The 25,515-nt window shown below is 41.2% G+C and overlaps 5 protein-coding genes across 8 annotated transcripts in view; all 5 read right to left on the bottom strand.

Moving 5' to 3' along the window:
- The window catches only part of LOC146640203 (uncharacterized), a 39,026-nt gene extending 37,446 nt beyond the window's left edge, over nucleotides 1-1,580 (bottom strand). For 3 of the 4 annotated variants that reach the window (XM_085350368.1, XM_085350370.1, XM_085350375.1), the window contains exon 1: nucleotides 1,464-1,580. The gene's annotated coding sequence lies outside the window, so the exon portion shown is untranslated. The remainder of the gene's footprint in view (nucleotides 1-1,463) is intronic. The other variant, XM_085350377.1, reaches the window with a different exon arrangement.
- Nucleotides 1,581-4,339: 2,759 nt separating this feature from the next.
- Nucleotides 4,340-7,003, bottom strand: guca1g (guanylate cyclase activator 1g). The gene is made up of 4 exons (XM_085351767.1): nucleotides 6,809-7,003; nucleotides 6,577-6,726; nucleotides 5,718-5,814; nucleotides 4,340-4,470 (listed from the first exon to the last, which is right to left on the bottom strand). Exons 1-4 carry the CDS (start codon nucleotides 7,001-7,003, stop codon nucleotides 4,340-4,342), a joined length of 573 nt encoding a protein of 190 aa, XP_085207893.1.
- Nucleotides 7,004-10,348: 3,345 nt separating this feature from the next.
- Nucleotides 10,349-11,709, bottom strand: LOC146640201 (retinal cone rhodopsin-sensitive cGMP 3',5'-cyclic phosphodiesterase subunit gamma-like). Its single transcript, XM_085358477.1, has 4 exons — nucleotides 11,645-11,709; nucleotides 10,756-10,868; nucleotides 10,639-10,676; nucleotides 10,349-10,557 (listed from the first exon to the last, which is right to left on the bottom strand). The coding sequence occupies exons 2-4, from the start codon at nucleotides 10,866-10,868 to the stop codon at nucleotides 10,481-10,483; spliced, it is 228 nt and encodes a 75-aa protein (XP_085214603.1). The 5' UTR covers nucleotides 11,645-11,709; the 3' UTR covers nucleotides 10,349-10,480.
- Nucleotides 11,710-16,563: 4,854 nt separating this feature from the next.
- On the bottom strand, nucleotides 16,564-18,608 carry rdh14a (retinol dehydrogenase 14a). The gene is made up of 2 exons (XM_085358467.1): nucleotides 18,284-18,608; nucleotides 16,564-17,375 (listed from the first exon to the last, which is right to left on the bottom strand). The coding sequence occupies exons 1-2, from the start codon at nucleotides 18,524-18,526 to the stop codon at nucleotides 16,758-16,760; spliced, it is 861 nt and encodes a 286-aa protein (XP_085214593.1). The 5' UTR covers nucleotides 18,527-18,608; the 3' UTR covers nucleotides 16,564-16,757.
- A 2,319-nt stretch (nucleotides 18,609-20,927) lies between these two features.
- Nucleotides 20,928-23,684, bottom strand: LOC146640199 (ras association domain-containing protein 8-like). The gene is made up of 4 exons (XM_085358455.1): nucleotides 23,579-23,684; nucleotides 22,687-23,328; nucleotides 22,332-22,594; nucleotides 20,928-21,211 (listed from the first exon to the last, which is right to left on the bottom strand). Exons 1-4 carry the CDS (start codon nucleotides 23,679-23,681, stop codon nucleotides 21,059-21,061), a joined length of 1,161 nt encoding a protein of 386 aa, XP_085214581.1. The 5' UTR covers nucleotides 23,682-23,684; the 3' UTR covers nucleotides 20,928-21,058.
- Nucleotides 23,685-25,515: the final 1,831 nt, after the last annotated feature.

The following is a 25,515-nucleotide window of genomic DNA, read 5'->3' as shown; positions in this document are numbered from 1 at the left end:
AGTGGTGCACTTTTGCCTCTTCAGACTCACTTTTGTTTAGTTCAGGATGAGCCAGGGTGACTCAAAGTCAGCCTTTGTTCAGGAAGGACTACGTGGAAGAAGTACAAGTCATAAGATTTCACTAAGTAAACCTGTAGAAGAACTATTAAAGCCTTGTGGTGATGCAAGTGAGTCAGCTGCTGCCTAGGGTGTGGAGATGGTTGCCCTTATGAAACGGGCTTTATGTCAGAAACGCCATTTAATCTGAGCCTAAAGTTCTCTAAAAAAATGTTTATAATTGACAACAAAAGCCTATAATAATGTAAATGAATTAGAAGGTCAGCGGTCACAGCATTACAGGCAACACAAGACTGTGCTCGCAATGTCCGCTCTTAAAATATTTACTAGCACTCTAGAATATCAGATTGACTGAGGAGTGCAGGAAGGTTTTCAGGTCACCTGAGCTAACAGGATAAAGCTATGCCAAGTCAGACAAGGGGCTGTTTGGATGGTGACCAAGGATAGATTTAAATATAACTGTAAAGACTTTCTAACTTTCCAAAAGGCCATCAGCTGATTTGGAGCAACAAAAGGCATGTCCTTCCTTAAACCCAGACCGACAGGTGTTGATCTTCCACTCAAACCACTGCAAGACTAAATGTAGGCTTAAACTGACCACGACTCGAGGCCCTGTGCTTCACATAGGGCACCAACAGGGTGCATGATCAGCCAAATTCATTCAGCTCGCTGAACCGTCCAACCCACGTGACGCAAGGTGGAAATATCAGGTCAAACTGGTTTTCCGATTCATGCCACAGTGTAGCTTTTCATGAATTTCAGGACTTTTTTAGGTTTCTGCGAATTATACCTACAAACACAAGTTTCAAGCAACAATGAGCCACAAGCAAGAAGAACAACTGAAGTCTGCATGAAGTCTATAACGCAGAATCATTCCCGGTCAGACTGGGAATGTGTGGTATTTTATCCTTAAATCCTCCTAGTGTGCCTAATGGAAATTAGGAGCACGGTTTAAGCTACTGCAGGCAAACATTGTTGAAACACAAGCTCGCGTTTATATGGTAATTATACACACACTAAATTCATAATAGAATCGCCATGTTACAGGAGGAAAATAAGAAATGTAGCGTCTCTAACGTTTGCTCGACATTAGCCGAGCTTGAGTTAGCAACCGGGATCAGCAATTCTTACAACTGACCGTCCCGTACCACAAGTCATCCGACCTCATAACGCTTCGCACTTCGTTCAGCAGCAGGTCTTTAGGGGCTGCCCCGTGCAGGTCGGTCGGGTTTTTTTTTTTTTAAATGACCAGTTATAGCTAACGCTAATCCAACCAGCTAACTTAATCTTGTCAGCTATGCAGCTACATGCTAACATAGTTAGCTCTGAATTTCATCTTGGCCGCACGAGAAATTCGCTATGTCATGCGTCTTATACCCGGTAAAACATTACTTTCAACAGCTCACCGGGTTCACAAAGTCATGAAGAATCCACTTCAAAGATCGCCACGTTAAACAAATCCTGCAATATTACATTTTTATTCTTCTTGACGACTAAAGTGAAACGGGACAGATTGCTCACGTTTGTCAATAGACAATTGGGATGACAATGCGCATGCGCATTTCTGTTATCTTTGCGGGAGTCCGGAGGGTACCCATCTGTGTATAATTATTAACGAGTTACACATTGCATATAAAAATAATGTATTTGTCCACAATAAAGGAGTTAAGTCTTCCATTAGCTAAACATTTAAATTTAAACACTGGAATAGGCATGCTGTACTCTCCAATCCTTATCAAAGAGAAACCAGCGACCAAGAGAATAATCGTCATACCATTTCCGCTTTCGTTTAAACGGCCCTTTGCTGAACCCTAATTTTGTTGGCAAACAGTGTGTCACCACAATAGTTTTATCAAGCACCACTTTCAATCTGATATTTCTTTTTTTCTCCTTTTTTAAACGATAAAAACTAAAATGACTCTTTGCTTTCTCTAAGTATTTCAACAGATTTCTTTCTGTATTTCAAGAAATCAAAACAACAAAATTCAAATTGTCATCACCTTGCCTTTCTCCCCCCAACCGCTCAACCTTGGTATTCACGTGGTTTGGAGAAAAAGCAAGAGAGGTAAGGTTAGGGTGGTTTGGTGCAGAGGAGTAATAGTGGACATACTGGACAAAGGATGGCGCAACTAGTTAAGAAGAAATAAGGAAGACCAAAGAGAAGATTCATGGATATAGCAAAGAAGGACATGCAGAGGTTTGGTATGACAAAAGAGGAGGGACAGGATATGTTGGCAGGATATCCACTATGGCAACCCTTAAAGGGAGCGTGTTGTTAATAATCATTTTTTGTTTTTTTGCGACTAACAGTAAGAACAATACGTTTACATTACATATAAACATACATATAATGTAGGCAGTATGCTGTAACGTATCCAATGCTACATACAACTGGCTATTTTAAAAATGACCACAGAGGTGTGCAACCTTTTTAATCTGCTTAACTCTGCATTTATCAGTAAAACTCTTTTGGCTATTAACCATTGGTTACAAATTGAGTACAAACACACACATGTACACAGCGTAGATGTGTACATGTGTACAAACTGCTGACCTGAGTGAGTAACTAGTACAGTATGAAAAACGAAGAAAATGCAACATGATGTAAAAAAAATATATATATATATATATATATATATATATATATATATATATATATATATATATATATATATATATATATAGATAGATAGATAGATAGATAGATAGATAGATAGATAGATAGATAGTTTGATGGCACCAGGTGCAAAATAATCTCCTGTCCTGTCCTATGTCCTCCCACATGTACAGTATGTAGTGTAATTTGTACATAAAGTGACAAATCCACAGATAATTATACCAGTTTTAGTATCTCTCAGCTCCTTGTTTTGGTTAGTTTTTTACCGTATTGCCTGGTTTCATCAGAAAGTTTCTTTTAGTCTCTCTTGCCAAATGATAAAATGGCAGAAATACAACTTGCTGTGAACAAAATATGTTTTATTTTGCTGTAAAAGGGCAAAAGAAGTTGTTGTAATAAGTTTAAATGGATACATTATTACACGTGACAAAGATTCCAAGTGCAACAAAGAAACAAAAGTCATGCTCACATTCAGTGTTACGCTGCCTCCTTTGGCACACTCCTGCATGACATAATACAGTGTTATTGTTATCTGTTATTGTCTTTTCTTTAATAATGTTCTTAGACTTTCTGGCAGCACTCTTAGGTGGGAAAAGTTGCATCTGAACAAACTAGAAGACTTCCAGAATGTCCTTTACATATATGACACTAAAGTGGACAAGTTTAACCATAACATACCTCACCGAAGAAGAAACAGCACAGCAGAAACAGTCTATACCAACTGTCAAGCACACAGTGGTGGAGGGGTGATGATTTGGGCTTGGATCACTTGCAGTCATGGAAAACTCTGTGTTCCAAAGTGTTCTAGTGTCAAATGTGAGGCCATCTATCCAAGAGCTAAAGCTTGGCTAAAACTGGGTCATACAACAGAACACGGATCCAAGCACACCAGCACATAAAGGCTAAAAAAGAAGGTGTCAAAGTTTTGACTCAGCACAGTTAAAATTCAGACCTCAGTCTGAGTGAACTGCTGTGCATAAATTATTTACTTGCAAACCTCAATCAACACTATTGTAAAGAAGTGTTGGTCAAAATCCCTCAACAGAGAATGGATAGATTGATAAATTCACACAGTGAATAATTCCTTGAAGTTATTGCTGTGAAAAGAAGACCCGCCTGTGCCTCAATTTTATTCTGCAACCTAGACATCCACATTACTCACACTCTCACATAACACATACATATAGGGCCTTGGGGGTGGGCACATTTTACAGCATCCAGAGGATGGTCGGTGTATTCCAACCCACCTCTGGCGCTGGTGCCCTACCCTCAATTTTAAATGCATATAGACACTGAGGGTTTTTGGGAGGAGCCGTGCTGCTCTCTGATAGGAAGCAGGAACCATGCTCTCCTGTGTTTTAAATGCACTTTAGAACAGCACACAGCAACACTACATATGAGCGGGCGGGAAAAAAAAGAAAAGAAGACCCGCAGGCTAACAATGACTCTATAACTCTACAGAGTCCTATCAGAAATGTCTTTTTCACATGACTGTAAGTATCTTTCATTACATTACTCTGATGATTGAACACTACCAACAGAAGAGGTTCATGTATAATGTCCAAATCAAGAGTATACAGCCTCAGGGAGATGAACGTGGAGACAAAGGCAAACTTTTAAACCTCAGGTATGTAGATAGCACCACTCTGTCGGCCTCCAAATACATCATGTGGCTGATTCCAGTCTGCCGCAGTTCTGAATGACCCAGCCGGTGGCGTTGACATCAAGCTTCAGTAGGTCCATGACCCATTCGTCCTTCTGAGCTCCCTCCATGAACTCCAACAAGGTTATCTCACCTATTGGGCACAAAAACACGATCCACACTGTTGACTTTATACCACGGCTTCTATGATGTTTGGGGAAAAGTCACATTTTTGCAGTGTTACACCATTACAGGCAATTTTACATTAAATAATCAAAATGTAACTGAGTTGCAGCTTTAATTCAAGGGGTCTTATTTTATTTATTTATTTTACATTAAATGTTTAAGAATTACAGCTTTTTCTAGAAACAGTGCCCCAGTTTAAAGGCTCAAAATGAATGGGACAATTGACCGACAACCACTTTCATGACCAGGTACGGTCTGCCTCCTTGCTATTTAATGACAAATGAAGCAGACATGATATCTGAAGTTGAATCAAAAAGTAAAATCTGTATTTTATTTGAATTTATAAGAATGAGTGCACAGCTCAGGAATAAAAACTGAAAGAGGGCAAGGAGAGTGCACGATGGCAGAATTATTTCTAGTTAAGAAGAACAACTTCACAACAACTGCTGAAACAATAAAATGTTCTGACATAAAAACAGATTTTAGTTACTAAAAACAAGCTTATTAAGGGTGGATCCACGTCAGACTCTATTACTGTCTGAGTCACCACCACAGATCCATCAGCGAGCCATGTTCTCTCGTTGCTAATGTTCAGTGTCTGTCACCTACAGTTTGTCCTGTCAGGTTAGAGCTGAATACTCAGATTTCAATATCTAATATAAATTATGGCAGTATAAAGAAATGTACATATTTTTTAATCAGATCTTTATTCTGTCTATGACAGTGACAGAGTGAACAAAGCTCATTTAAAAATCCTTGCTTTATATGGCCCACAATGATGCATTCATATTACACAGTCCACTGCATGAAGATTGAAGCTCTGCTCTTTTTGCCACAGTGAATCCAAGTATCAGAGCTCCAGTGATGACGATATACTCAGAGATGATTAAAGAGGCTCTCAGAAGAAGCTCCAAGACTCCATCACCTCAGAGTTTATGATTAGATTCATATTTTACTACACCTGCTTCCTCCTTAGAAGAGACAACTGGAACATCTAAATACTTAAAACTAAAAGTGGGTAGTTAACGATAAACTCGTATTAGGTTGTGGTGATTTACTATTTTGGATGCATTGAAATGAAAACAGAACATATATGAAGTCAGTATAGGAACAAACTACAGTGACATGAGACCATGAGACATGTTACGTCTCATGTCTAAGATATTCAGAACAATCACAGCATATTCACAACATAGTGCAGTGGTTTACACTCACCATCATTATTCTGGTCAACCAGCTGGAAGATTCGGTCACAGATTTGGGATGGAGTCATGCTTATGTGAGTCTTGTGGAGTTTGATTTTGTAAAGAATCTGCATGAGACACATGAAATGATGATCAAGCACACTCACATTCAATTTAGATCTAATCTCCTAAATATACAGTGTGTTGTCCTCCAATATGCTGACAGGAAAGTTTATTCTGTTCTGACAGGGTCTACTCTGCCAAAGTTTTGTTTCTTTGTGATTTGCTAAATATGATGCATAGCTGAAAAAAGATCCAGGTGCAGATAGCATATTGTGTTGTGGTCTGACACACACACATACACACACACACACACACACACACACACACACACACACACACACACACACACACACACACACGCACACAAACACTAAAAAAGGCTAGCTGTATACACACTTGGTCTGTTTGCTCACAAATAAGATTGTTTTAACATCAGTTAACAAACTAATGACTTAGAATTACTAAGATTTGTTATTTCAAGAAGAAAACAATAAAAAGTGTTTAAAGTTTTCTTTTACCATAAATGACCAGCATTTATGTCTCCAAATTTAGAAGCTTCTAGTAAATTACAACAGCAGCCTCCCAGAATGGCCTCATTATGTGTTCATCTAATGTCCCGTGAGGCTGCATTACATGACCCCTGGGCCTAATCTGGTGCACAGGAGTAGTACTTTAAGCTGTCTTGAAAAGATCTGTGTTATGAAACCAGGTAACTTCTCACAGTTAAGACAGATTACACACAGATGATCCTCCTTTTCTACAAATCTTCACTCTTAACATACTGTTCAAAATGAAAAGAAAACTTTGAATCACACAGTTTATCTTACCCTGACAAGCCGTTTCACCTCCGTCCTGTCCAGCCTGCCGTTTCCATCACTGTCATACATCTTGAAGGACCACTTGAGCCGATCTTCAAGATTACCTCGTAAGATCAAGTGAAGTGCTGCCACATACTCGAGGAAATCCAGTGTGTTATCCTGTTTAAAAATAACAAAAAGGTACATTTACAGTGAAGTTGTACATTTATTTTTAGAAAGACAAATTGTTCTGTCTTTTTACCTTGTTTGTGTCGAACGAGTTGAATATTGTTTCTATGAAAAGGGACTCCTCTACAGAGCTGCTTGGAACTCCAAAGATCTTCTTGAACTCATGCAGGTGCAGGACACCGCTCGGACACTCCTTCATGAAAATGACACACAGCTCATGAATCCTTGCCAAGTCCATCTCCTCATTGTGACTTTCTTCTTGTCCCATGGCCTCTGCCAGCTTGAAGGAAAAAACCCCAAGTGTGTTTGTATGGAAGTTCTGCAGAAATGACTGCAAGGCGTCTGCTTGCACAGTCAAACTGAAGAGCTTTGGACTGCTGCTTAGCCTCGCTCTCACTAACCTGACAGGGCGTGGCAGGTTAGTGACACGTTAATCTTTTAATTTGCTAATCTCTTGACTTTTAATCAGCAACATCTTGTTATAACACGTCTGAAAGTTTGGCATTGCATGTCATCAATGTGCCAACAGCAGTGAATACTGTGGTGTCTACTTAATGGTAACTTAGGTGGTTAATTAAACCAGCTCTCTTTGATATTAGCAGCCTGTCTGTCATTAGATATGTGCTGCAGCAGAAAGAAACATGGCACTCAAAGAACTGTAAATAGAAATTCTGTAACAGCAGGGAGATAACTCATGGTGAAGGGGTGGGGTTAAATAAGTGTCACTTCTTCCCACTCCTTTTCCATATGTAACTGAATCTGAACAGGTGAAGTAATGTTCGAATGCCCATCCATCCATCCATCTTCTTCTTGACCACTTCTCTGGGGCCGGGTCGCGGGGGCAGCAGCCTAAGCAGAGAAGCCCAGACCTCCCTCTCCCCAGCCACTTTGTCCAGCTTGTCCAGGGGGAACACCAAGGCGTTCCTAGGCCAGCCAAGAGATATAATCTCTCAAGCATGTCCTGTGCCTCCTCCTGGTGGGACATGCCTGGAATAGCTCACCCAGGAGGCATCCTTATCACATGCCCTGACCACCTCAACTGGCTCCTTTTGATGTGGAGGAGCAGCGGCTCTACTCTGAGCCCCTCCTGGATTGCTAAACTCCTCACCCTATCCCTATCTCTTACCTTACCTTATTGTGGTGGAGGGTTTTCTGTGTCCCAGGGATCCCAGGGGCTATGTTGTCCGGGGGCTTTTGCCCCTTGGTAGGTTCTCCCATGGCAAAGACATTGCTCATGACAAAGAGCGATTCAGAAGACCCCTCTGAGTGAAAGGCTAAGTTCACCCTGCCTGGGATATGGTTACCGGAGCGCCAGCCTGGAGCCAGGCCCAGGGAGGGTGCCCGAGGGCAACAGTCTGGTGGCCGGGCCTAAGTCCATGGGGTCCGGCTGGGCGCAGCCCAAAAAAGGTACATGGGCCCATCCTCCTGTAGGCCCACCACCCGCAGGAGGCGCCATAGGGGTCAGGTGCATTGTGTGCCGAGCGCGGCCAGGAGCGGAGGCCCTGGTGGACTGATCCCCGGCTGCCGAGGCTAGCAATTGGGAAATGTTGAAATGTATTAACTTTATTTTGTGTTGCATTGTTTTCTTCTTTTCGTTGCTAAATGAACTTCTGTATCTTGTTCACGTGTTTTGTAATGTTACATGAAGGCTGTTACCTTGACTGTGACATCTACATGTACATCGATGTCCCCGCTGCACATTATAAATAATACGTTTAAGGCACTTTCAATGATTTCACATATCCAGTTTCCCTGATACGTCATGTCTCAAGTCCAGCTGATGCTATAAGACCTATAGATGATGGGTTTCTTTGCGGTGGTTGTGGCAGGAGGTCATCTACTAATAACAATGATGATGGTTCGATCGCTGGCTGCTCCAGTCTGTATGCCACAGTATCCAGAGGTTGGTCGAGTATCCAAAAATTGTACTCAAGTAAGAGTAGCATTACATTAAAATATTAGTCTTCAAAAAAGTTACTCAAATAAGAGTAAAAAAGTACTTGGTGAAAAGACTAATCAAGTAGTGAGTAAAAGGTTATAATGTCCTCTGACAGTATCCTTGGGCAAGATACTGAACACCGACCGGCTGCTGATGTGTTTGTCAGAGTGTGAATGTCATTTAGAGGGCTTAGAAAAAAGTGTTTGCATGACTGTGTGTGAATGAGACATGTTGTATAGAGGACACTGAAGTAGAGCAGCATTATATAAGAATGAGTCCATTTACCATTTCTAGAAATAGTGTTGTTTGCTCCTCACTCCACCAACACAATAATGTGACAATAATGTCCTTTTGAGCACTCAAACAAAAGTTATTGTTCTCCTCTCATGGCTACATCTCAGCAAGACTTACTTCTTGAAGGGCTTTGACGCTACCATGTAGTCAAATGGACTAAAGATGGTGGAACATGATGAGGCTACCCTGAAATATTTATGAAAAGATGACCTCTTTTGTCATTTTTCTCACTTCTACACATTTATGTCAATTTATTATTTACAACCAATGCATGTTTAATACAAATAAACTGGACATGTCAACTCACAGGCCAGTGCCAAAATATTAGGCTTACCTGACAGGCACAGACCTCTCAGTTCAGTTTTGATTTCCCAGGGGAGTGCTCGTCTACACAGACTAAAAGCTTTTGAGTGTCTACGTTCTCTACTGACAAAATAAACATGCCTGAAAAAAACATATAAGAACATGTAATCATAACTGGATTATTACATATGCCAGTGTTCTTCTGGGACTGGCTAATATGTGCTTTAAAGCAGTTTGAGTGCTCCAGTAGAATAAAAAAGCACTGCGTAAAAACTAGTCCAATCCATTTATTATGAAGACATTTACATTAACTTTCAACATTCAGTTAAACCTTCAGCAAGCTGTGATTATTATTCTGCTGTCATAAATTCTGTTTATAAACATTTTTTACTTGCATGTATGAACAGCATAGATAGATAGATAGATAGATAGATAGATAGATAGATAGATAGATAGATAGATAGATAGATAGATAGATAGATAGATAGATAGATAGATAGATAGATAGATAGATAGATAGATAGATAGATAGATAGATAGATTCCTCTGAGGTCAAGGGAAAGCTTCTGGTCATAAAAACATAATATCAAAAAAAAATGCCATAAATAGTTTTTAATTCTCAAACATTTTATGAAATACACTCAAATACCAGGTCTCCTCAGCACACTTGCAAATAGTTTTTGATGAGTGGCAGTTAGGCTGTTCAACATCTTGAAGAACTTTTCTTCTTGTCAGCCTCTTCAGTCTCTTCGTGTGATCTCTCACTGGCTCTATGAAGCTGAGATCAGATTGGTTCGCCACTGGCAGGATGCTCGTGGCAAAATGTTTGCGACCCATGTGTAGCAGGGATTAGTTATCGGCTGTTATACACTTAAGCCTAACATGTCTTATTTCACAAATCTTAACATGGATTCAGTTGTTTTTCTTCACATTAATCTACACAAAGTCCTCAGCAAAGACAAATCTGTGGATTTATTAGCAGTAGGCTGTTAAATGTTAAATAGGGTCCTTTAAATTCAGTGCAAGTTTGCTTGATTTTGTTTTGATAGTTTACAGATCTAAGGTTCCACTGTTTCCTTTCTCCATTTACAGTAGAGTTACAGAGGCTCCATATGACCCTGAGACTGCCAAGCTCAGAGGATGCTCCTCATCCTCTACATTAGGAACCACAGAGATGTTCCAAACATTCACACATGTCTGCTGGTGGGTTTAGACGACGCCAAACTGAGCCAGGTCGCTCAGCTCCATGTCACCAAAGGCCTCCCAGGGACAGACCACTGCAGAGTCTGCAAGGTAAGAAAAATAAAAGCCAAGCATAAGATTTAAACATAAAACAGCTTCATAATAAACATAATAATCACACTCACCTCCAGGCTCCTCCATCCCTGGGACATCATTGTCAAAGCTATTGGAAAGGCAGATGGAAAGTATTCAAAGAAAGTACAAGAAACTGATGTATAAGTGTAAATAATTACTCAACTCACCCCTTCTGTCCAGGTTTGGGAGCTTTGCTCTTAAACTGCCGAGATCCCTTCTGCTTGAACTTAGGAGGAGCAGGCTTGGAGCCCTCCGCTGGCTCGGCTGCTGTTGCATTCATCTTTAAAAAGTTCAAACACGAAAATAGTTTTATCTCTTTTTTTACGACTTCTGTATGCTAATAGTCTCTATTCCAAAACTAAAGTCAAAGGTCAGCTATGACCCATGATCGTGAATCAGCATGCAGCACCCAGGGATCAAAACGTGCCATCAAGTAAAACCTGTTTCAATTTTCAAAGGTGAGACTGAGCACATTTAGCTCCTGATCAGGCCTCATCGCTCCCTCATACTTACGTAAATGGCACAATAAATACAGAGGATTGTTTTCCACCCTCACATCAGTCATTTATTTCACGAGGAACCTTCTGTACCTACTGGCAGTGACCAGCTTGGACGACAGAGCACTTTCCAGCCTAATGATATCTCCAAATCAAACACCATAGCAGGTCCCTCCACCGTTCAGTAAATCTGTGACTTGTATTATTCTTCAGTCACCGACACTGCTCCAGCCACAGCATGTCAGTATCAGCAATGCTGCTGCACTGCCTCTCAGATATTTATACAACGATGTGTAGAGTATAACTGGACTATCATTCACTGTTCTTTAAGTCGTTGCATGAAGTCTTGTTCTGAATTTTTAACACTTTCAAGAGTTATTTTACATCAACGTGAGGATTTATGAGTGTAATCTGAAGTTACATTTTAACACATCTAAAAGAATAAACGCACACTCTTCTACACACAGTTAAACCAGGAAAAGCTTTCAAGATGTTAAAAAGTACTTTCATAGAAAGGTTTTTGCTACAGTGCGTGCTCATGTTTGCTGCCAGCTCTTACCCTGTTTCAGAAGAAGAAGAAAGAAGTGCGGTCTCAGTCATGCAGCCACTCTCCTCACAGCATTTATATACTGGCTGTGGTCATAACAAAGCTGTAAATAGAGCTGCGATGGTTTTTTTGAAGGATAATCTCATAATCCTGAGCCGTGTGTACCTGTGCTGCAATGCCCACTGTCCATGCCAAAACCTTCTGTGGGTGTTCACTAAACAGGAAGCATTTCGGGTCATCATGAACTAAGGGCTCATCGGTTGTGTTTGTGGAAGGAGGACAAATCTGCACAGGATGCTGGATAAATAAACCCAAAGAACAACACATCTGTTTAAGGCATGGGGCCACAGGGCAAAACATTCACTCTTAATCAGTGTGCTGCTTATCATCATTAGACTGAAATGCTCAGAGAAAGCAAAAATGTAAGAATACACTGAGCTAACACCTGAAAACAAAATCGGGTTAGCCTCCATTCCCAGAGGGTCTGTGACGATCAATTATTCTGTTAATGAAGCGAGTCCGACTCTGTTCTGCAAACCTCATTGAAAACTGAAATCACACTAGGATGCATCATCATAACCCTAAATACTTGAACATTACGTAACACAAATGAGATATTTCAGAGCCGTTTAGCTCACTCGTTATTTTCAACCAAAAACCTCCAATTTCTTTTGTGTTGTTTGTTTTTTCAGAAGCCCATCGAGGGTCCTCAGGCAGCAGGGCCATGTGAGGACTGCAGGGACACTTGCAGCATATGGAGGGAGCTGGTAAGTGTTAAAGTGGATTACTCTTAGGGTTGCCAACCGTCCCTTAAAATACGGAATCGTCCCGTATTTCGAAACAAAAGTACACGTCCCGTATTGAGCTAATAAGGGACGCACTTTGTCCCGTAATACAGTGAGAATCAAAAGTAGTCTATAAATGTTTATGGAATTAACGCTTTGTTTGAAAACATAATTCCCAGCCCCTCTCCTGCTTTGTGACCAATGAGCTGACAGCACACTTATGACAATTCGAGTATGACAATTCAGATTACCGCTTATCTCATTGGTCGAGGAAAGGTCGCTTGCGGAGAAAATACCGGAAGACAACAGATGACCACAACAAGAAGCATGGCCAACAGGGGAACAAACGCCGACACTGCGGTGCACGTCTCGGACGACAGTACACCTAAAGCTGGGCAAACACTGTGCGATTTTTTCAGTCACGTTATTCAGCTCCTGCTCAAACTGCACGATTGACTCGCAGAGGTTAGAAGTTCATAGGTCACGATGCAGGTCTCACACTATACCGCCCGATGCTCTGATGCGACCTGAGTGCTCACACTGTGCCTCCATAACATGAAGGTTATAACAGAAAATCTGTCGCTCTCTCTCTCTGTCTTTCACTCACACAGACACACACCACCACCATCAACTTTGCTAAATTGCTTATGAAAAACATTGATCAGGCAGCTGTGATTGAGCAGCAATGTAAATCCAACTATTTTCACGGTTGTTGTGGTCGTGATCATTTTGTGATGCCACATCGAAAAGGCTCGGATGAGCTTTCCAAAGTTCTACAAGTTGTGCCTCCATCGCTTGTGTCCAGATCACAGGCTGCACAGCCGTGCTGCTCCGTCTTTTTCACCAACGTTTACGTGTTTGCGCGTGAGCAGTGTGAGCGCCTGTGGTGAGACCCTCACGAGCGATTGATGATCGGGAGCTGGTCGTGAGGTGTTAATCACTTCTCGTTACCCCACGTATACTACACGATGCACGATGAAGGCCAAAATCGGTCCGATCACTCAAAAATCGTCTCAAAATGGGCCTAAAACCGCACAGTGTGAGCCCAGCATTAGAGCAGCAATGTTTGTTCCCCTCAGAGAAAGGGAAGAATGGGAAAAGGAAAACACCTGGCTGGAAAACGTTAATATGGGCATGTGCAGTGAATATCAGCGCTATGTGGCCAGAAGTGTGATAATATAACTTATTTTGTGTAATAAACAACTGCAAGGATAGATGATTACAACAAATAGATGACTAATACATAAAAGTAATACATAGATGAATAATGATGATGAGTTAAGATGCGTAATCATGGGAGCAAGTGGGTTTACAAACAGGAGCAGCTGATTAGCATTAGAAAAGCTGAAATAATACCTCAACTGAAGCCAATTGTACTAAATGCACTAAATGTGCACTGTTACAAGAATGTTTTTCTTTCTATTGTTTTCTATTATTTTAAGTTAAGCAGGACAGAGTTCTTTTAAAGAAAAGTTTACTTATATTCTCAAAAGTTAAGCATGACAGGCTTCTGTTTAAGAAGGAGACCTGTTTTATTGTGTTAATGTTGTCATTTTGAGCTAAAAATAAATGGCTAAATGATCATTTGTTTCACATGTGTTCATATCACAAAGAATAGAATATGCATCTACTTAAATCAACTTCAAGTCAAATGGTTAAAAAAATAATTTCACACACAAAAAAAGAGCTAGAAAATTCACCACACTGGGAAGGGTGAAGACAACTGGGTCGCCCGGCCCTGGCCACGAGGTGTCCCTTATTTATTTTTCAGGGAGTTGGCAACCCTAATTACTCTTAATCCCCTGAACTAAATCCACATACTGTACACTTACACAACATGTTAACTAACCAGCAACAAATACTTCATGATCAAAAAGAAATTAATTTACAAATTCAGTCAAATCTGAAATCAGCCAGAAATGCGAACCAGATCAATCCGCTGGTTAAGAGCTGAACACTAAACAAATGTAGTTTGTAGTTTTTTAATAAATACAAATGGATGCTGTGGTCAAATAATTTGCATAATAATTGAATTGATGGAGAGGACTCTCGTTGCTTTGATTGATTTGTTTTGTTGTGATTTGGTTCTTTATAAATAATTTGAATAGAATTTAAAAAATTATCCACAGCAACAAAGCATTATTTGTTTCCTTTCTTTACATAATCAGCTTAAAAACAGGCCGGAGAAATAACACAACGCTATGATCCATGTAATGAGGTCTAATTAGGAAGTGAAGTAAAATAGCTGCATTTACAAGCCTGACAGCAGGTTGTTACACCAAAAGTCTGAGTAATCATTATACATGTTGATGAAAGACAAAGAAAACTGTCACCAAGCAAGCTCTCAGCCATCAACTACATTCACCTCAGCAACAGGTAAATAAAGAGCAGAAGCTCCATTTTAATCCAGGAGGCTGAGAAAATAAACGTGTGTCAGTCAGTTTAAAGATCGTAGACAGAATAAAATGAATTTTTGAAGCTGGACTCTTACCTATTTTTACCTTTAGACTCATGATATGAAGGATCATACCTACACTGCCAAATGTATTCACTCATCTGCCTTCACACGGATATGAACCTGAGTGACATTGCTTTCACAGTCTGCAGGGTTTAATATGATGTCTTTATGGACGTTGCCTCGTGCACCGGTGTGCAGTCATGTCGGTACAGGAAGGGGCCATCCCCAAACTACTCCCACAAAGCTGGGAGCTGAAATTGTCCAAAATGTCTCAGTATGCAGAAGCATTAAGAGTTCCTTTCAGTAGAACCAAGGAACCGAGTCCTGAAAAACACCCGCACACCATAACCCCCCCTCCACCAACCTTTACACTCGGTCAGACTAGTACCGCTCTCCTGGAAACCTTCAAACTCCTCCAATGGACTGCCAGATAGAGACGTGTGATTCGTCACTCCAGAGAACACGCCTCCACTGCTCTACAGTCCAGTGGTGACATGCTTTGCACCACTGCATCCAACAATGAGTGAAATTCAGGTCAAATGGAAAATGAATTCATGAACTGAGCTGAGCTGAACTCTGAAACGATCATTCTACAACGGACCGTGGATGGAAACGTATAAAAGCTGTAAGGAGAGTCTGTGTTCAGGAGGATACGAGTGGCAGGCTTTCCTGCTGACAGCAGAAACTGGGACCATTTCTTGAGAGGTTTTGTGGATGTTTATTGACAAGAGTTACAAGGAAAACTTTTCAGAGATTTGTTTGAATAAAACCAAGGAGAATCTAGATCATTTTCATTTTGTACTGCATTTGTACACATGGACGACTCAATATTATTCAAGTTTGAGTCCATAAAACACTGACGTTGAAAAGGGCCACAATACAACACACTGTGCATGCTTGAGCCGATTTACACAAACACACAGGCCTCAGCTAAAGAACCAGCTATAAGTTATAGTGTAAGTATAACAAACTCTCTTATTTTGGACGACTGTCTGTGGTATAATTCCACTGCAACAAGTATTAGTGCATTCAGTTCAAAAAGACTTGTGCCTCAGTAGTCAGCACTGCCTCACAGCAAAAGCATCCTGGGTTTAAGCAGCAGGGCTCCTCTGTGTGTGGTTTAGATGTTCTCCTCGTGCTTTCTCAGGTTTCTCCAGCCAATCCCATTTCTCCTGCCATCAAAAACACGCTACAGCAGGGCCGACTGTCGCAAAACAGCCCAAGACTTTCACTTCCTAGTTAAATACAAAACTTACTGTAAAAATCCACTTCATGTGCCAGAGTATGATTTTCAAGAGGAAACAATATCGATTCACTTCAATTTTATGAGAGAAGACAACCGCATCACATTATGACAATGACTTTACATCCCTGAACAGGTTAATGACATTTTTACTGCACGTTTACTGCATGTGTTCCACATTCATTTACATCAGGAGCAAAACAACGAGGAGCGTAAATGAGAAATGTTGAGTTCATGGGAAGTTCCAAAGAATCCTGAACCCACAGTTTCACTTTCAGCTCTACATCAGCAAAACTGAGGGACGGTTCTGCCGCAGCCCTCATTACAAGCATTAACTAAAAATTTAACCGCTCCGAGACTGGGAGCAGGTTCCACAGACACGAACGCTCTGCTCCCGTTCTACTTTTGACATTTCTAAGAGACACAAGTAAAGCAGTCTGAGAGCAACGTGCTCTACTGGGAAAGTATGGTACCATGAGACTTGAACATATGACACTTAGGACAAACAAAAGTCTTAATTCTGGAAAACATGGCTTTGGATTTGCTCTGCCCTGTTTAACTTTGTGCTCTCTAGAAAGACTTTGGTTAATAAATGGTTATTAGATAATTGATTTTTAAGTCTCAAAATTCACGCTGATCTCATGTGATTATCCCCACCATGACTTCACTAATGTCCCACAATTTAGCGGCCAGTTCCTGATCCGTGGCTTTGTCCAAAAGAACCTGAGGCTGACAATCTGCAAAGCACTTTCCTTGCACATTGTCAACATCCGGGCTAGAAGCTACATAGACGGATGTCTGAGCTCCTTCTTCGGGGCTCCTAAACAAGCTTCGGGACAGCAGGTCAAAAAGCGGCCTAACAAACACAGCGATGTGAACGTGCCTCCCCAGATTAGTCCTCACTATGCCCGGAGTTACAGCATTCGCTGTCACTCCGCTGCCCTCCAGGCGACGGGCAAGCTCACAGGTGAACAAAAGGTTGGCTAGTTTGCTGCGACTGTAGGCAAAAGCTTTGTCATACGACTTCTCGCTGCTTAGGTCCTCGAAATTTATGTAACCGTGTTTATAGAGCTTGGAAGAGACCACCACTATGCGGCTAGGAGCTGATCGTTTCAGAAGGTCCAGCAACAAATGGGTGAGCAGGAAATGTCCCAGGTGGTTGACTCCAAACTGCATCTCAAAGCCATCCTCTGTCCTGGTGTAAGGACACTGGTAGATACCGGCATTGTTGATCAGCACATCTAGCCGAGGTTCCTCCTGTTTAACAGCAAAGAGGAGAACAGATTATTTCGTACACGGTTTACTTTTACTACTAGAAACACACTAGATATAAAACAGGTCTGTGGCGCATGTGCACACTGCAGCATAAATGAGCTTCCTCCAAAGAGTGGGTGAGCTCATTCAGGACCAGCTCAGACGACAGCCGCTACATACTTAGAAAACCAGTGACTTATTCCCACACTGCAGAGCTGCTCCCAATTTTAGGATGCCGCCACCTGCCAAATATTTTTCCACCAGGAAGAAATATAAATATTGTTAATTAACAAGCATTCAGTGGTATGTAACCCAGTACTGTGGACTGTCCAGCCAGTCGGGTGACACACTGTATGGATATTCAGCAATGCTGAAGGTTTTCTCCATCTGAGTCTTTTCAGCGTGTCTCAGTTCAGTCCTTTGCATGTTTTGGACTCTTTCACTTCCACAGCTGGTCCACTGTGTTCCATAAGATTTCTTTAATTCAACTTCTGTTGTGTTTTGTGGGTTTTTGCTGTTGAGTTTTCTTGAGTTGCAGTGGGTTTGACCTCTCAGGGCCACTGGCTGGTAGCCTCTTTCTGTTCCAGCATGAGTCTGCACCAGCGCCCAAGGTCTATAAAGGCATGACTGGTGTGGATGAACGTGACTGGTCCACACAGAACCTTGATAAAGCCTAAAGAAAGCCTTTTCCAGAAGAGTGGAGGCTGTTTGAGCTGCAAAGGGTAGAGCAGCTCCATATTAACGTCTTGGGATTTTATATGGAAAGTCAGAAAGGCTCGTTTATGTGTTATGTGTACATGGCCCAACACTTTTGTCCATTTAGTACATGTCAAATAAAACGCGGGTGGCGTGTAATCCCAGGTTTGGGGCTCTGGCGATGACACAAGTAACAAAAACAACTATATCGCTACCTTGATTATGTCTTCACAGAATGCGCGTACAGATGTCAGTGAAGCGAGGTCCAGCTGTTTGACCACCAGCTGTGTACTTTCTGCACCGGTGCCTTGCTGGATGTCCCGAGCTGCCTCCTCAGCCTTGTCCAAGTCTCGGCAGGCCATTATTACACGACCCTGGAGCTTCACAATGCCGGCTGCTGTGGCCTTTCCTATCCCGCTGTTAGCACCGGTCACAATAACCGTCTTTCCCTTCATCATTCTGCGGATTTAAGTTGGTACAGGACTCCAGAGTTCAACTAACCAACCACTGCATCCCCCAAACCAGCAGAAGCCTCAAACTAACAACATGACGGCTTCTTTTGGGGGGATTTTTGCGGTTGGCAAACCAGCTAAAAGGTGCGTCAGCACCACCTACTGGACTGGAGTGTGGCGTGCGCCTACAGGAAGGAAAGAAAAACAAGCATTTAAATTCTTTCTTTATTAAACCTGTCGTGCTCACAGATATCATCAGTTGTTCATAATCCTGTGACATTAGCTTTCTAAGAAAGGCTACGAAAGTAAAAGGAGTCTTAAGCTAATTTATCTAGTAACAAGGAAGGTCGCCGGTTCAATCCCCAGCTCTGTCTGTCCTGGTCGTTGTGTCCTTGGACAAGACACTTCACCCCACCGCTTACTGGTGTTGGCCAGAGGGGCCGATGGTGCAATATGACTGCCTCGCTTCTCTCAGTCTGCCCCAGGGCAGCTGTGGCTGCAACTGTGGTTTGCCTCCACCAGTGTGTGAATGAATAGTGGAATTGTAAAGCGCTTTGAGTGTCTAGAAAACCGCTATATAAATACAATCCATTATTATTATTATTATTATTATTATTATTATTATTATTGTAAAGTTCCTATTAATGCCTTCTTTCCTGATCACAGGCCCAACACTACATGTTGGACAGCTGTTTGTTTGTGTGCTTTTTCTGAGATGAAAGATGTTATTTCTTGTATTTGTGCGTTCCATCACAAACATGTTTTTGAATATTGTATAGATCCCTTCTTGTGTCGTTGACATCCCTTCTTCTGCCACATTTGTTGGATCTGGCTGCTTATAATTCTTTGAACGTGAGCGTTGCAAACTTCCACCTTTGCTTAATGGTTTTTTGTTGTCTGCATTTTCTTTTTTATAAAATTGGTCTTATGGAGATCCCAAGTGCTCCCCTGTCTGTGTACTATTTGGCTGATGATTCCTATTGTTCTCCAAACAGAAAATCTAACCCCACTTGAACAGTATACCTCTTAAGCTTAGCTTGTGCTCTTTTGTAATTAATAATTGTTTCTATTCAGCGGTGCTTTTACTATGTCTGCTCTTACCTTGCTACACTGCTCATTCCACCAAGCACTCCTTTGAACCCTGCCCCCCCTCCTTGTAATTGTTTTTTCTGCAGCCTGTATCCTTTTCAAGCTTTTTGTTAAAAACCTCCACACTTATATTCTCCCTAAGAAGTTCTTCACACCAAGTCTTGCTTAAACTGCTCCACCAAAATTCAATTCGTGCTCTGTGCAACATTTCTTCCTGAATTTCTATACCTACATTAATTTAACCTTAATATAAGGTAAGGGTCGTTATCAGTGTTGCAATATCTTATATTTCTAATGATGTCAATGTTACATTTTTTGTGCTTTCCAGTATTTTGTAAACTACTATATACTCAGCAAGAGCCATTCAGTTCATCACTGCCCATATTCTATCTAACTGACGGCCTGTTCAGGGTCTACCCCTGCAATCTTTTTACTTTTTATTTATAGGCTCGGCTGAGCACAGTTGTGTAATAGCCTGTGGCAGTTCCTACAGTCTGTGATGATCCATTCCTGTATGAACACTAATTACAAATGCATGTGCTTTGCTTTCCGAGTGAGCGCAGCCTTGGCTGTTGGGGTTGAAGATCTGTTCATGGATGAGCCTTTGGGGCCCTCTGGTGGAGCAAAGGCAAACAGTGACACGAGATGATGAAGAAACACGTATTAATAACGTAATTAGAGTCATGTGATTGAATACAAACAGTAGTTATAATCAGTGGTATCAGCTTTATTTCAGACACTGGCAGTCAGAAAGAAAGCTACTTATGTCTCCTTCCTTATACACAAGTAATCACGCCACATATTTGACTTGGCAGACTTTTACGCCTTTCTGACAGGACGCCCGAGGGACTTGTGTCTCCTCCACATATTTACACTGTGGAGCCACGAGTGTAAATATTGGCAGTTACACATACAGAGGCATACGAGTGACATTTTTGAGGTCATGTATTTCTTACAGTCTATGTCCTGCAGATGAAAGTGAAATACCAGGGTCAGATATCAGCTATATTGGTGGATATATAAGGTGTTTTTCTACCACATTTTAGAGGAAATGTGGTACATTTGACTCCAGCAGTCATGTGACAGCTTAAGTGTTACATTTTTGATTAGAATGAGCTTTAATAAAAGTCAAATCTCAAAGACAGGAACAAAGGCCTGGCTGGAGAGATGTGATGATGTGTGACAAACTGACTGAAAATACACTCAGGGTGGGAACGAGTTGCAGATCGAAAGGAGTGAGATGAGGTACCAGGTGTGGAAGGAAATACTTTTAAAATAAAACAGGAAATAAATAACATATAGAAGTCCTAATAAAATCCAACATCGTGGCAATAAATTTACATTAAATATGGCACAAACATAAAATGGTATTGTAGACAAAAGATGTAATGTCTCGTCTTCTTCTTCATTTTGTTGCAGTCGCTGGAGTGAACAGCTCCCCCTCTGTTTCTACTCCCTAATGCCAGCGTTATTAAGGTAAACATCGTTGACTGGTAGGTTTGTCTGCTCCGTCTGTGAGGTCACACCGGTCTGCTGGATGAACTGCTGCAAGTTACATTGCCTCAGCTCTTTGTTCAGCTCCTCAATAATCTCCAGTCTGTCCTAGAAGACACAACAGGTATTATATTACCGGAGAACATTGTATCCACGAGCTGATATATCTTACTGTTCTTCAGGGCCGCATCGTTGCCTCCGCTACTAAAAATACAGCAGTGCATCTTTAGTCACACCTTTGCACCAAATGAGACACATTTCAAAAGAATGGAGTGATGACCTGTCCTCCTCCCTCCCTGGAAGGCATTGCAAATGCTCAGTACCATCCCAGAGCCAGAAGCATTATCCAAGACCTGTTTGACCTGCTGCCCTCAGCAGGCACTACAGTCGTCACCAGCTTCTTTCCTAAAACGCTGTTTGGAATCAACTCAAACATCCAAAATCCACATGGCTCTTATGCAACTTTTACAGTCTGCAGTAACATCACTGGTTTAATAACTAAAACTTTCAGCTCAACAGTCAGTTTCTTAACATTATACTGATCAATTAAGACTTTTCCTTCATTTGAGTTAATTAAAGTCCTTAGTTTTTGTTATCAGTGGCTCCACAGAGTACTTCTTAATACATTCGACCAACATACAAACAAATTCCTGGGAGAGTTGTGTCAGAGAGGGAATGTGGTGTAAAAACACATGCCCACATTGAATTTGCAGATTAACCCTTTTGTTTTTTGGTTAACACCAACTACTTTGCAAATGTGTTAATTACTGCTTAAAAGTATTATTTCAGTGCTCTCATTTCCACTGTTTCAGTTTCTGTGTGTGTCTGATCTCACCTTGTTACCGGGTGTGGTGAGGATTATTGGAAAAGTGTGATCCTTTTCAGGCTATTATTCATGCATTCAGAAAAAAGCAGGAGGACGGAGGATTAATGCAAAGACCAACAAAAACCTGTCTGTCAGCTTTAGCCTGCACTTTCCCATTTACAGCGTCTTTTGCCAGTTGGGCGTGTCTGGAAAGTTTCAAGTGTGCAGTGGCCAATTTTTCTCATGTCAGCTATAATATTACGCAGCATTATGTATCATACTTTTCTTTCATTTCATCATCTCATATTAGCTCTATAATGGATCTAGCTAATATGAACCCTGATGTGCTGCTGAAACAAGTCTTACAGTAGTTTTTGTGAGATCAACCCTTCAGTTTAGGTAGAAATGATTGAAGAATTATACCTTTACCCTTTCCTCAGCCGTTTCCATCTCCTGCTGTAACTCAGCCAGTCTTACATCGAGTTCTTCTCCTAGCTGCAGGCGGTTGTGGAGCTCCTGCTTCAGGGACTTCAGGGACTCATCTTGCTGTGCTGTCAGAGAACTTTGCGTTTGGACTCTGACTTGCAGGTCCTCTTCTAGATGTGCAGAACGGGTTTGGAGTGTAGTGATTTTGTAACTTTGATCGTTTATGGATGAATGAATCTGATCCAGGCGCCTGTGCATACCTGTTGATAACAGTGTTAATGGTTTTTGTTTTAGAAATGCAATCTGGAATGCACCAAAAATGTTGGGAATGTAAACAGATATGAGCACATACCTTGTTCTCTTTCCATCTCTGCCTGTAATGCTTTCTCCCAGTCTTCCGTCTGCATCAGCTCTACCTCATTCTGTCTCACTCTCCACTGCAGTTCCTCCAGTTCTTCAGCAAAAGCCAGAGTTACTTCAGGAGATGACCACTTCTGCTCCCATAACTCAGTCTCTCTTTCCAGATCTTGAAGCTGAATCTCCAGATCCTGTAGTCTTCTCTGTTGCTGCAGAATATCCCTAAACACCTCGTCTTTGGGGTAAGAAGGATTTGTCTTCATGGAGTTCACAGGGTCTAGGAAAGATACCGGTGAGGCCCTCAGTTCTGGTGAGGATCTGGGAGATCGAGACCAGTCCTTCTTTGGTTTATTCCTTTTGGGAAGTGTTGAGGGACCCAGACTAAATGTCAGAGCCTTTTGTGGCTCTCTGCGTTTGAGGGGCTCTGGTTCTGAGGGTCTGGAAAGTGGAAGACGTCTCTCGTTGGCGGGGGTGTCTGGACCCTCGCTGAGGCTCGGGCCGGTCCTCCGCAGAACGAACTGGACCTCTGTGGCCAACTGTCCCAGCTGAGCCAGGTGCTGCAGTGGACAATCATCAGCAACCAAGTGTCTCTCATTCCCTCGTAACTTCAAAATGAGAATGTAACGACCTGTCTGACCTGAGCAGGGATACATAAAGGCTTAGTTTTTAACTGATCAACATATTGCTAATAACATGAAATGCAAATATCAGCTGAATGTGGTGCAGAGTGTAATTTACATTTTTTAGTCCTCCTAAAATGTCTGTATGTAATGTTTGTAGTTTGGTGTTCACAACTGCAAACACCAAACTAACACCATTCTGATAACAAAGTAATTCGGTGAGCGTAAAATGAGAATTTTCATTGTTAGTCAGACTGAGAGACTTACCGATTGCTTGTGCGAGAGCTATGACGACATCCTGACAGGAAGTGTTTAGTGATAGGCCACTAACAACTCTGACCACACCCTCCACCCACACCTTCAGCTCCATTGTTCACACGCAACACCAACTTTTACCTACAGGGTGACACATAAACACATCTGTAAACTACACCAATAAACAGTCAATACATTATAAAAATAAACAGTTGCAGTTTGGCAGTAATGTCAGGCTTCCACAAAGATTAAATGTATAAGTCTGCTGTCAGAAATACATACGGTAGCTTTGACCTTTATTTGCTACATCTGCTCATAAGGCAAAGTTGCAAACACTGAGTTTGTGTTTTATTGTACTTAGAGTCTAATAAGTACAAATATCAACAGAACAATTTTCTACATTGTGTTCTACATTCAAAACTGTTCATAAAGATACTTCCAGCAGAATGATTAATCCATCAGGCATGCTCCCATCCATCCACCTGCTTAACTGCCTATTCAAAATATTGCAATATTTTTCTATATTTTTATGTATAAATATATTTTTGCACTATATATTTGTTAAATTGCAGTTACACTAATCTAATTGTAGTTCTATTTATATTTTAGAAGGAACATATGTAACCAATAAAAATAGCAAATCTGCCTTCTCCTATAATCTTTAGAGCACAAATTTATTTGTATGTATCTATTCATGTATACAACATGTTGTATGTGTTTGGTGCTTTGTTTTTGTACCTGCTGAAGGTCTGTTTGACTGAAATGTTGGGATTTAATAAAATAATTGTAGGCAAGATCTATTTTTCTCTCTGATGGACAATTAAAACACTACTTTTTGAAGTATATGAAATAACATACAAGTGGCTTAAGACAGATTAATATTCATTGTTACATATTTATTTTCTTATGGTTTTATTTAAAGTTGTAAAATTACTTATTATTACCAGTACGTTTCACTATGAATAGTTGAACTTGATGGACTTTTCCTATTGCAAAACTTTGCTGCCAGTCTTACAAAACTGTTGGAAATGATACCAATTTTGTCCTGTTTGGAAGTTGTAGGTAGTCCCAAGTCACAAACAACAATTCTCAGAAAAATGATGTTGAATTTTATAAGCCAGCACTGGAGGTAACTAGAGGGGTCTGAGACTCTGAGGTGGAGTGCAGGAGTCTGTGGAGAGTGGGCAGGCAGGTTTGTGTCAGCGGGCTGCAGGAGGAGAAACAGGACGACTGTTCCTCCTGAAATCTTGGCTGGGAGCTGGAACCAATTTCACATGGACAAACTGATACCAGCACTCGGGTTTTCTCACACACTCTGCAATTTTTTTGCAAGAACAATAACAACAACAAAGGCTTTGTAGAAGAGCAGCCAGAAGAAGAGTAGCCTGTTTAAAGGTATCTGACTTATATAGCAAATAATTCTCTGTATTTCCACTGACACTGAAAAGGCCAGTTTACACCCTAATGAGACATTCCTCTTATGCTCTAAGACAAATGTAGGAAATACAGACCATTAGAACACATGTTGCTTTCACTTCCTATCACCTGGTAAATGGATGTGTTCGTATATAGCACTTTTTCTACTCGACCTGAGTATCTTGCTCTAACCCATGCAGGAGCAACAACCAACCACCTTTCGATTAGCAGATGACCAGCTCTGTGCTCTAGCCACCCCCGAACCCACCTGAATATTAACATTTTAAATCATTCATTTAAAAATCCGTCATCAATAAGATCTACACAGACACTGTAAGCTTACCCAGATTCTTTCCTGAAAGCAACTCGTTTGAAATGTAATTGTTAAAAGTGCACTCTTTCATGTTGATATTATACAAGTGGTGATCAACGCTGTCCCACTGCTGAGTGTATACACTGTATTTTCTCTAATCCTCTGTGGATCGGAGAAAAAAACATCAAACTTGTGCACTCAGCGCTTTCTGTTTGCTGTA

Source organism: Diplotaxodon limnothrissa, linkage group LG1, assembly GCF_057381915.1.
Source record: "Diplotaxodon limnothrissa isolate DT_005_m linkage group LG1, D_limnothrissa_male_GT1.1, whole genome shotgun sequence".
Taxonomy (NCBI): Eukaryota; Metazoa; Chordata; class Actinopteri; order Cichliformes; family Cichlidae; genus Diplotaxodon; species Diplotaxodon limnothrissa.
This window is presented reverse-complemented; position numbering and strand designations above follow the sequence as displayed.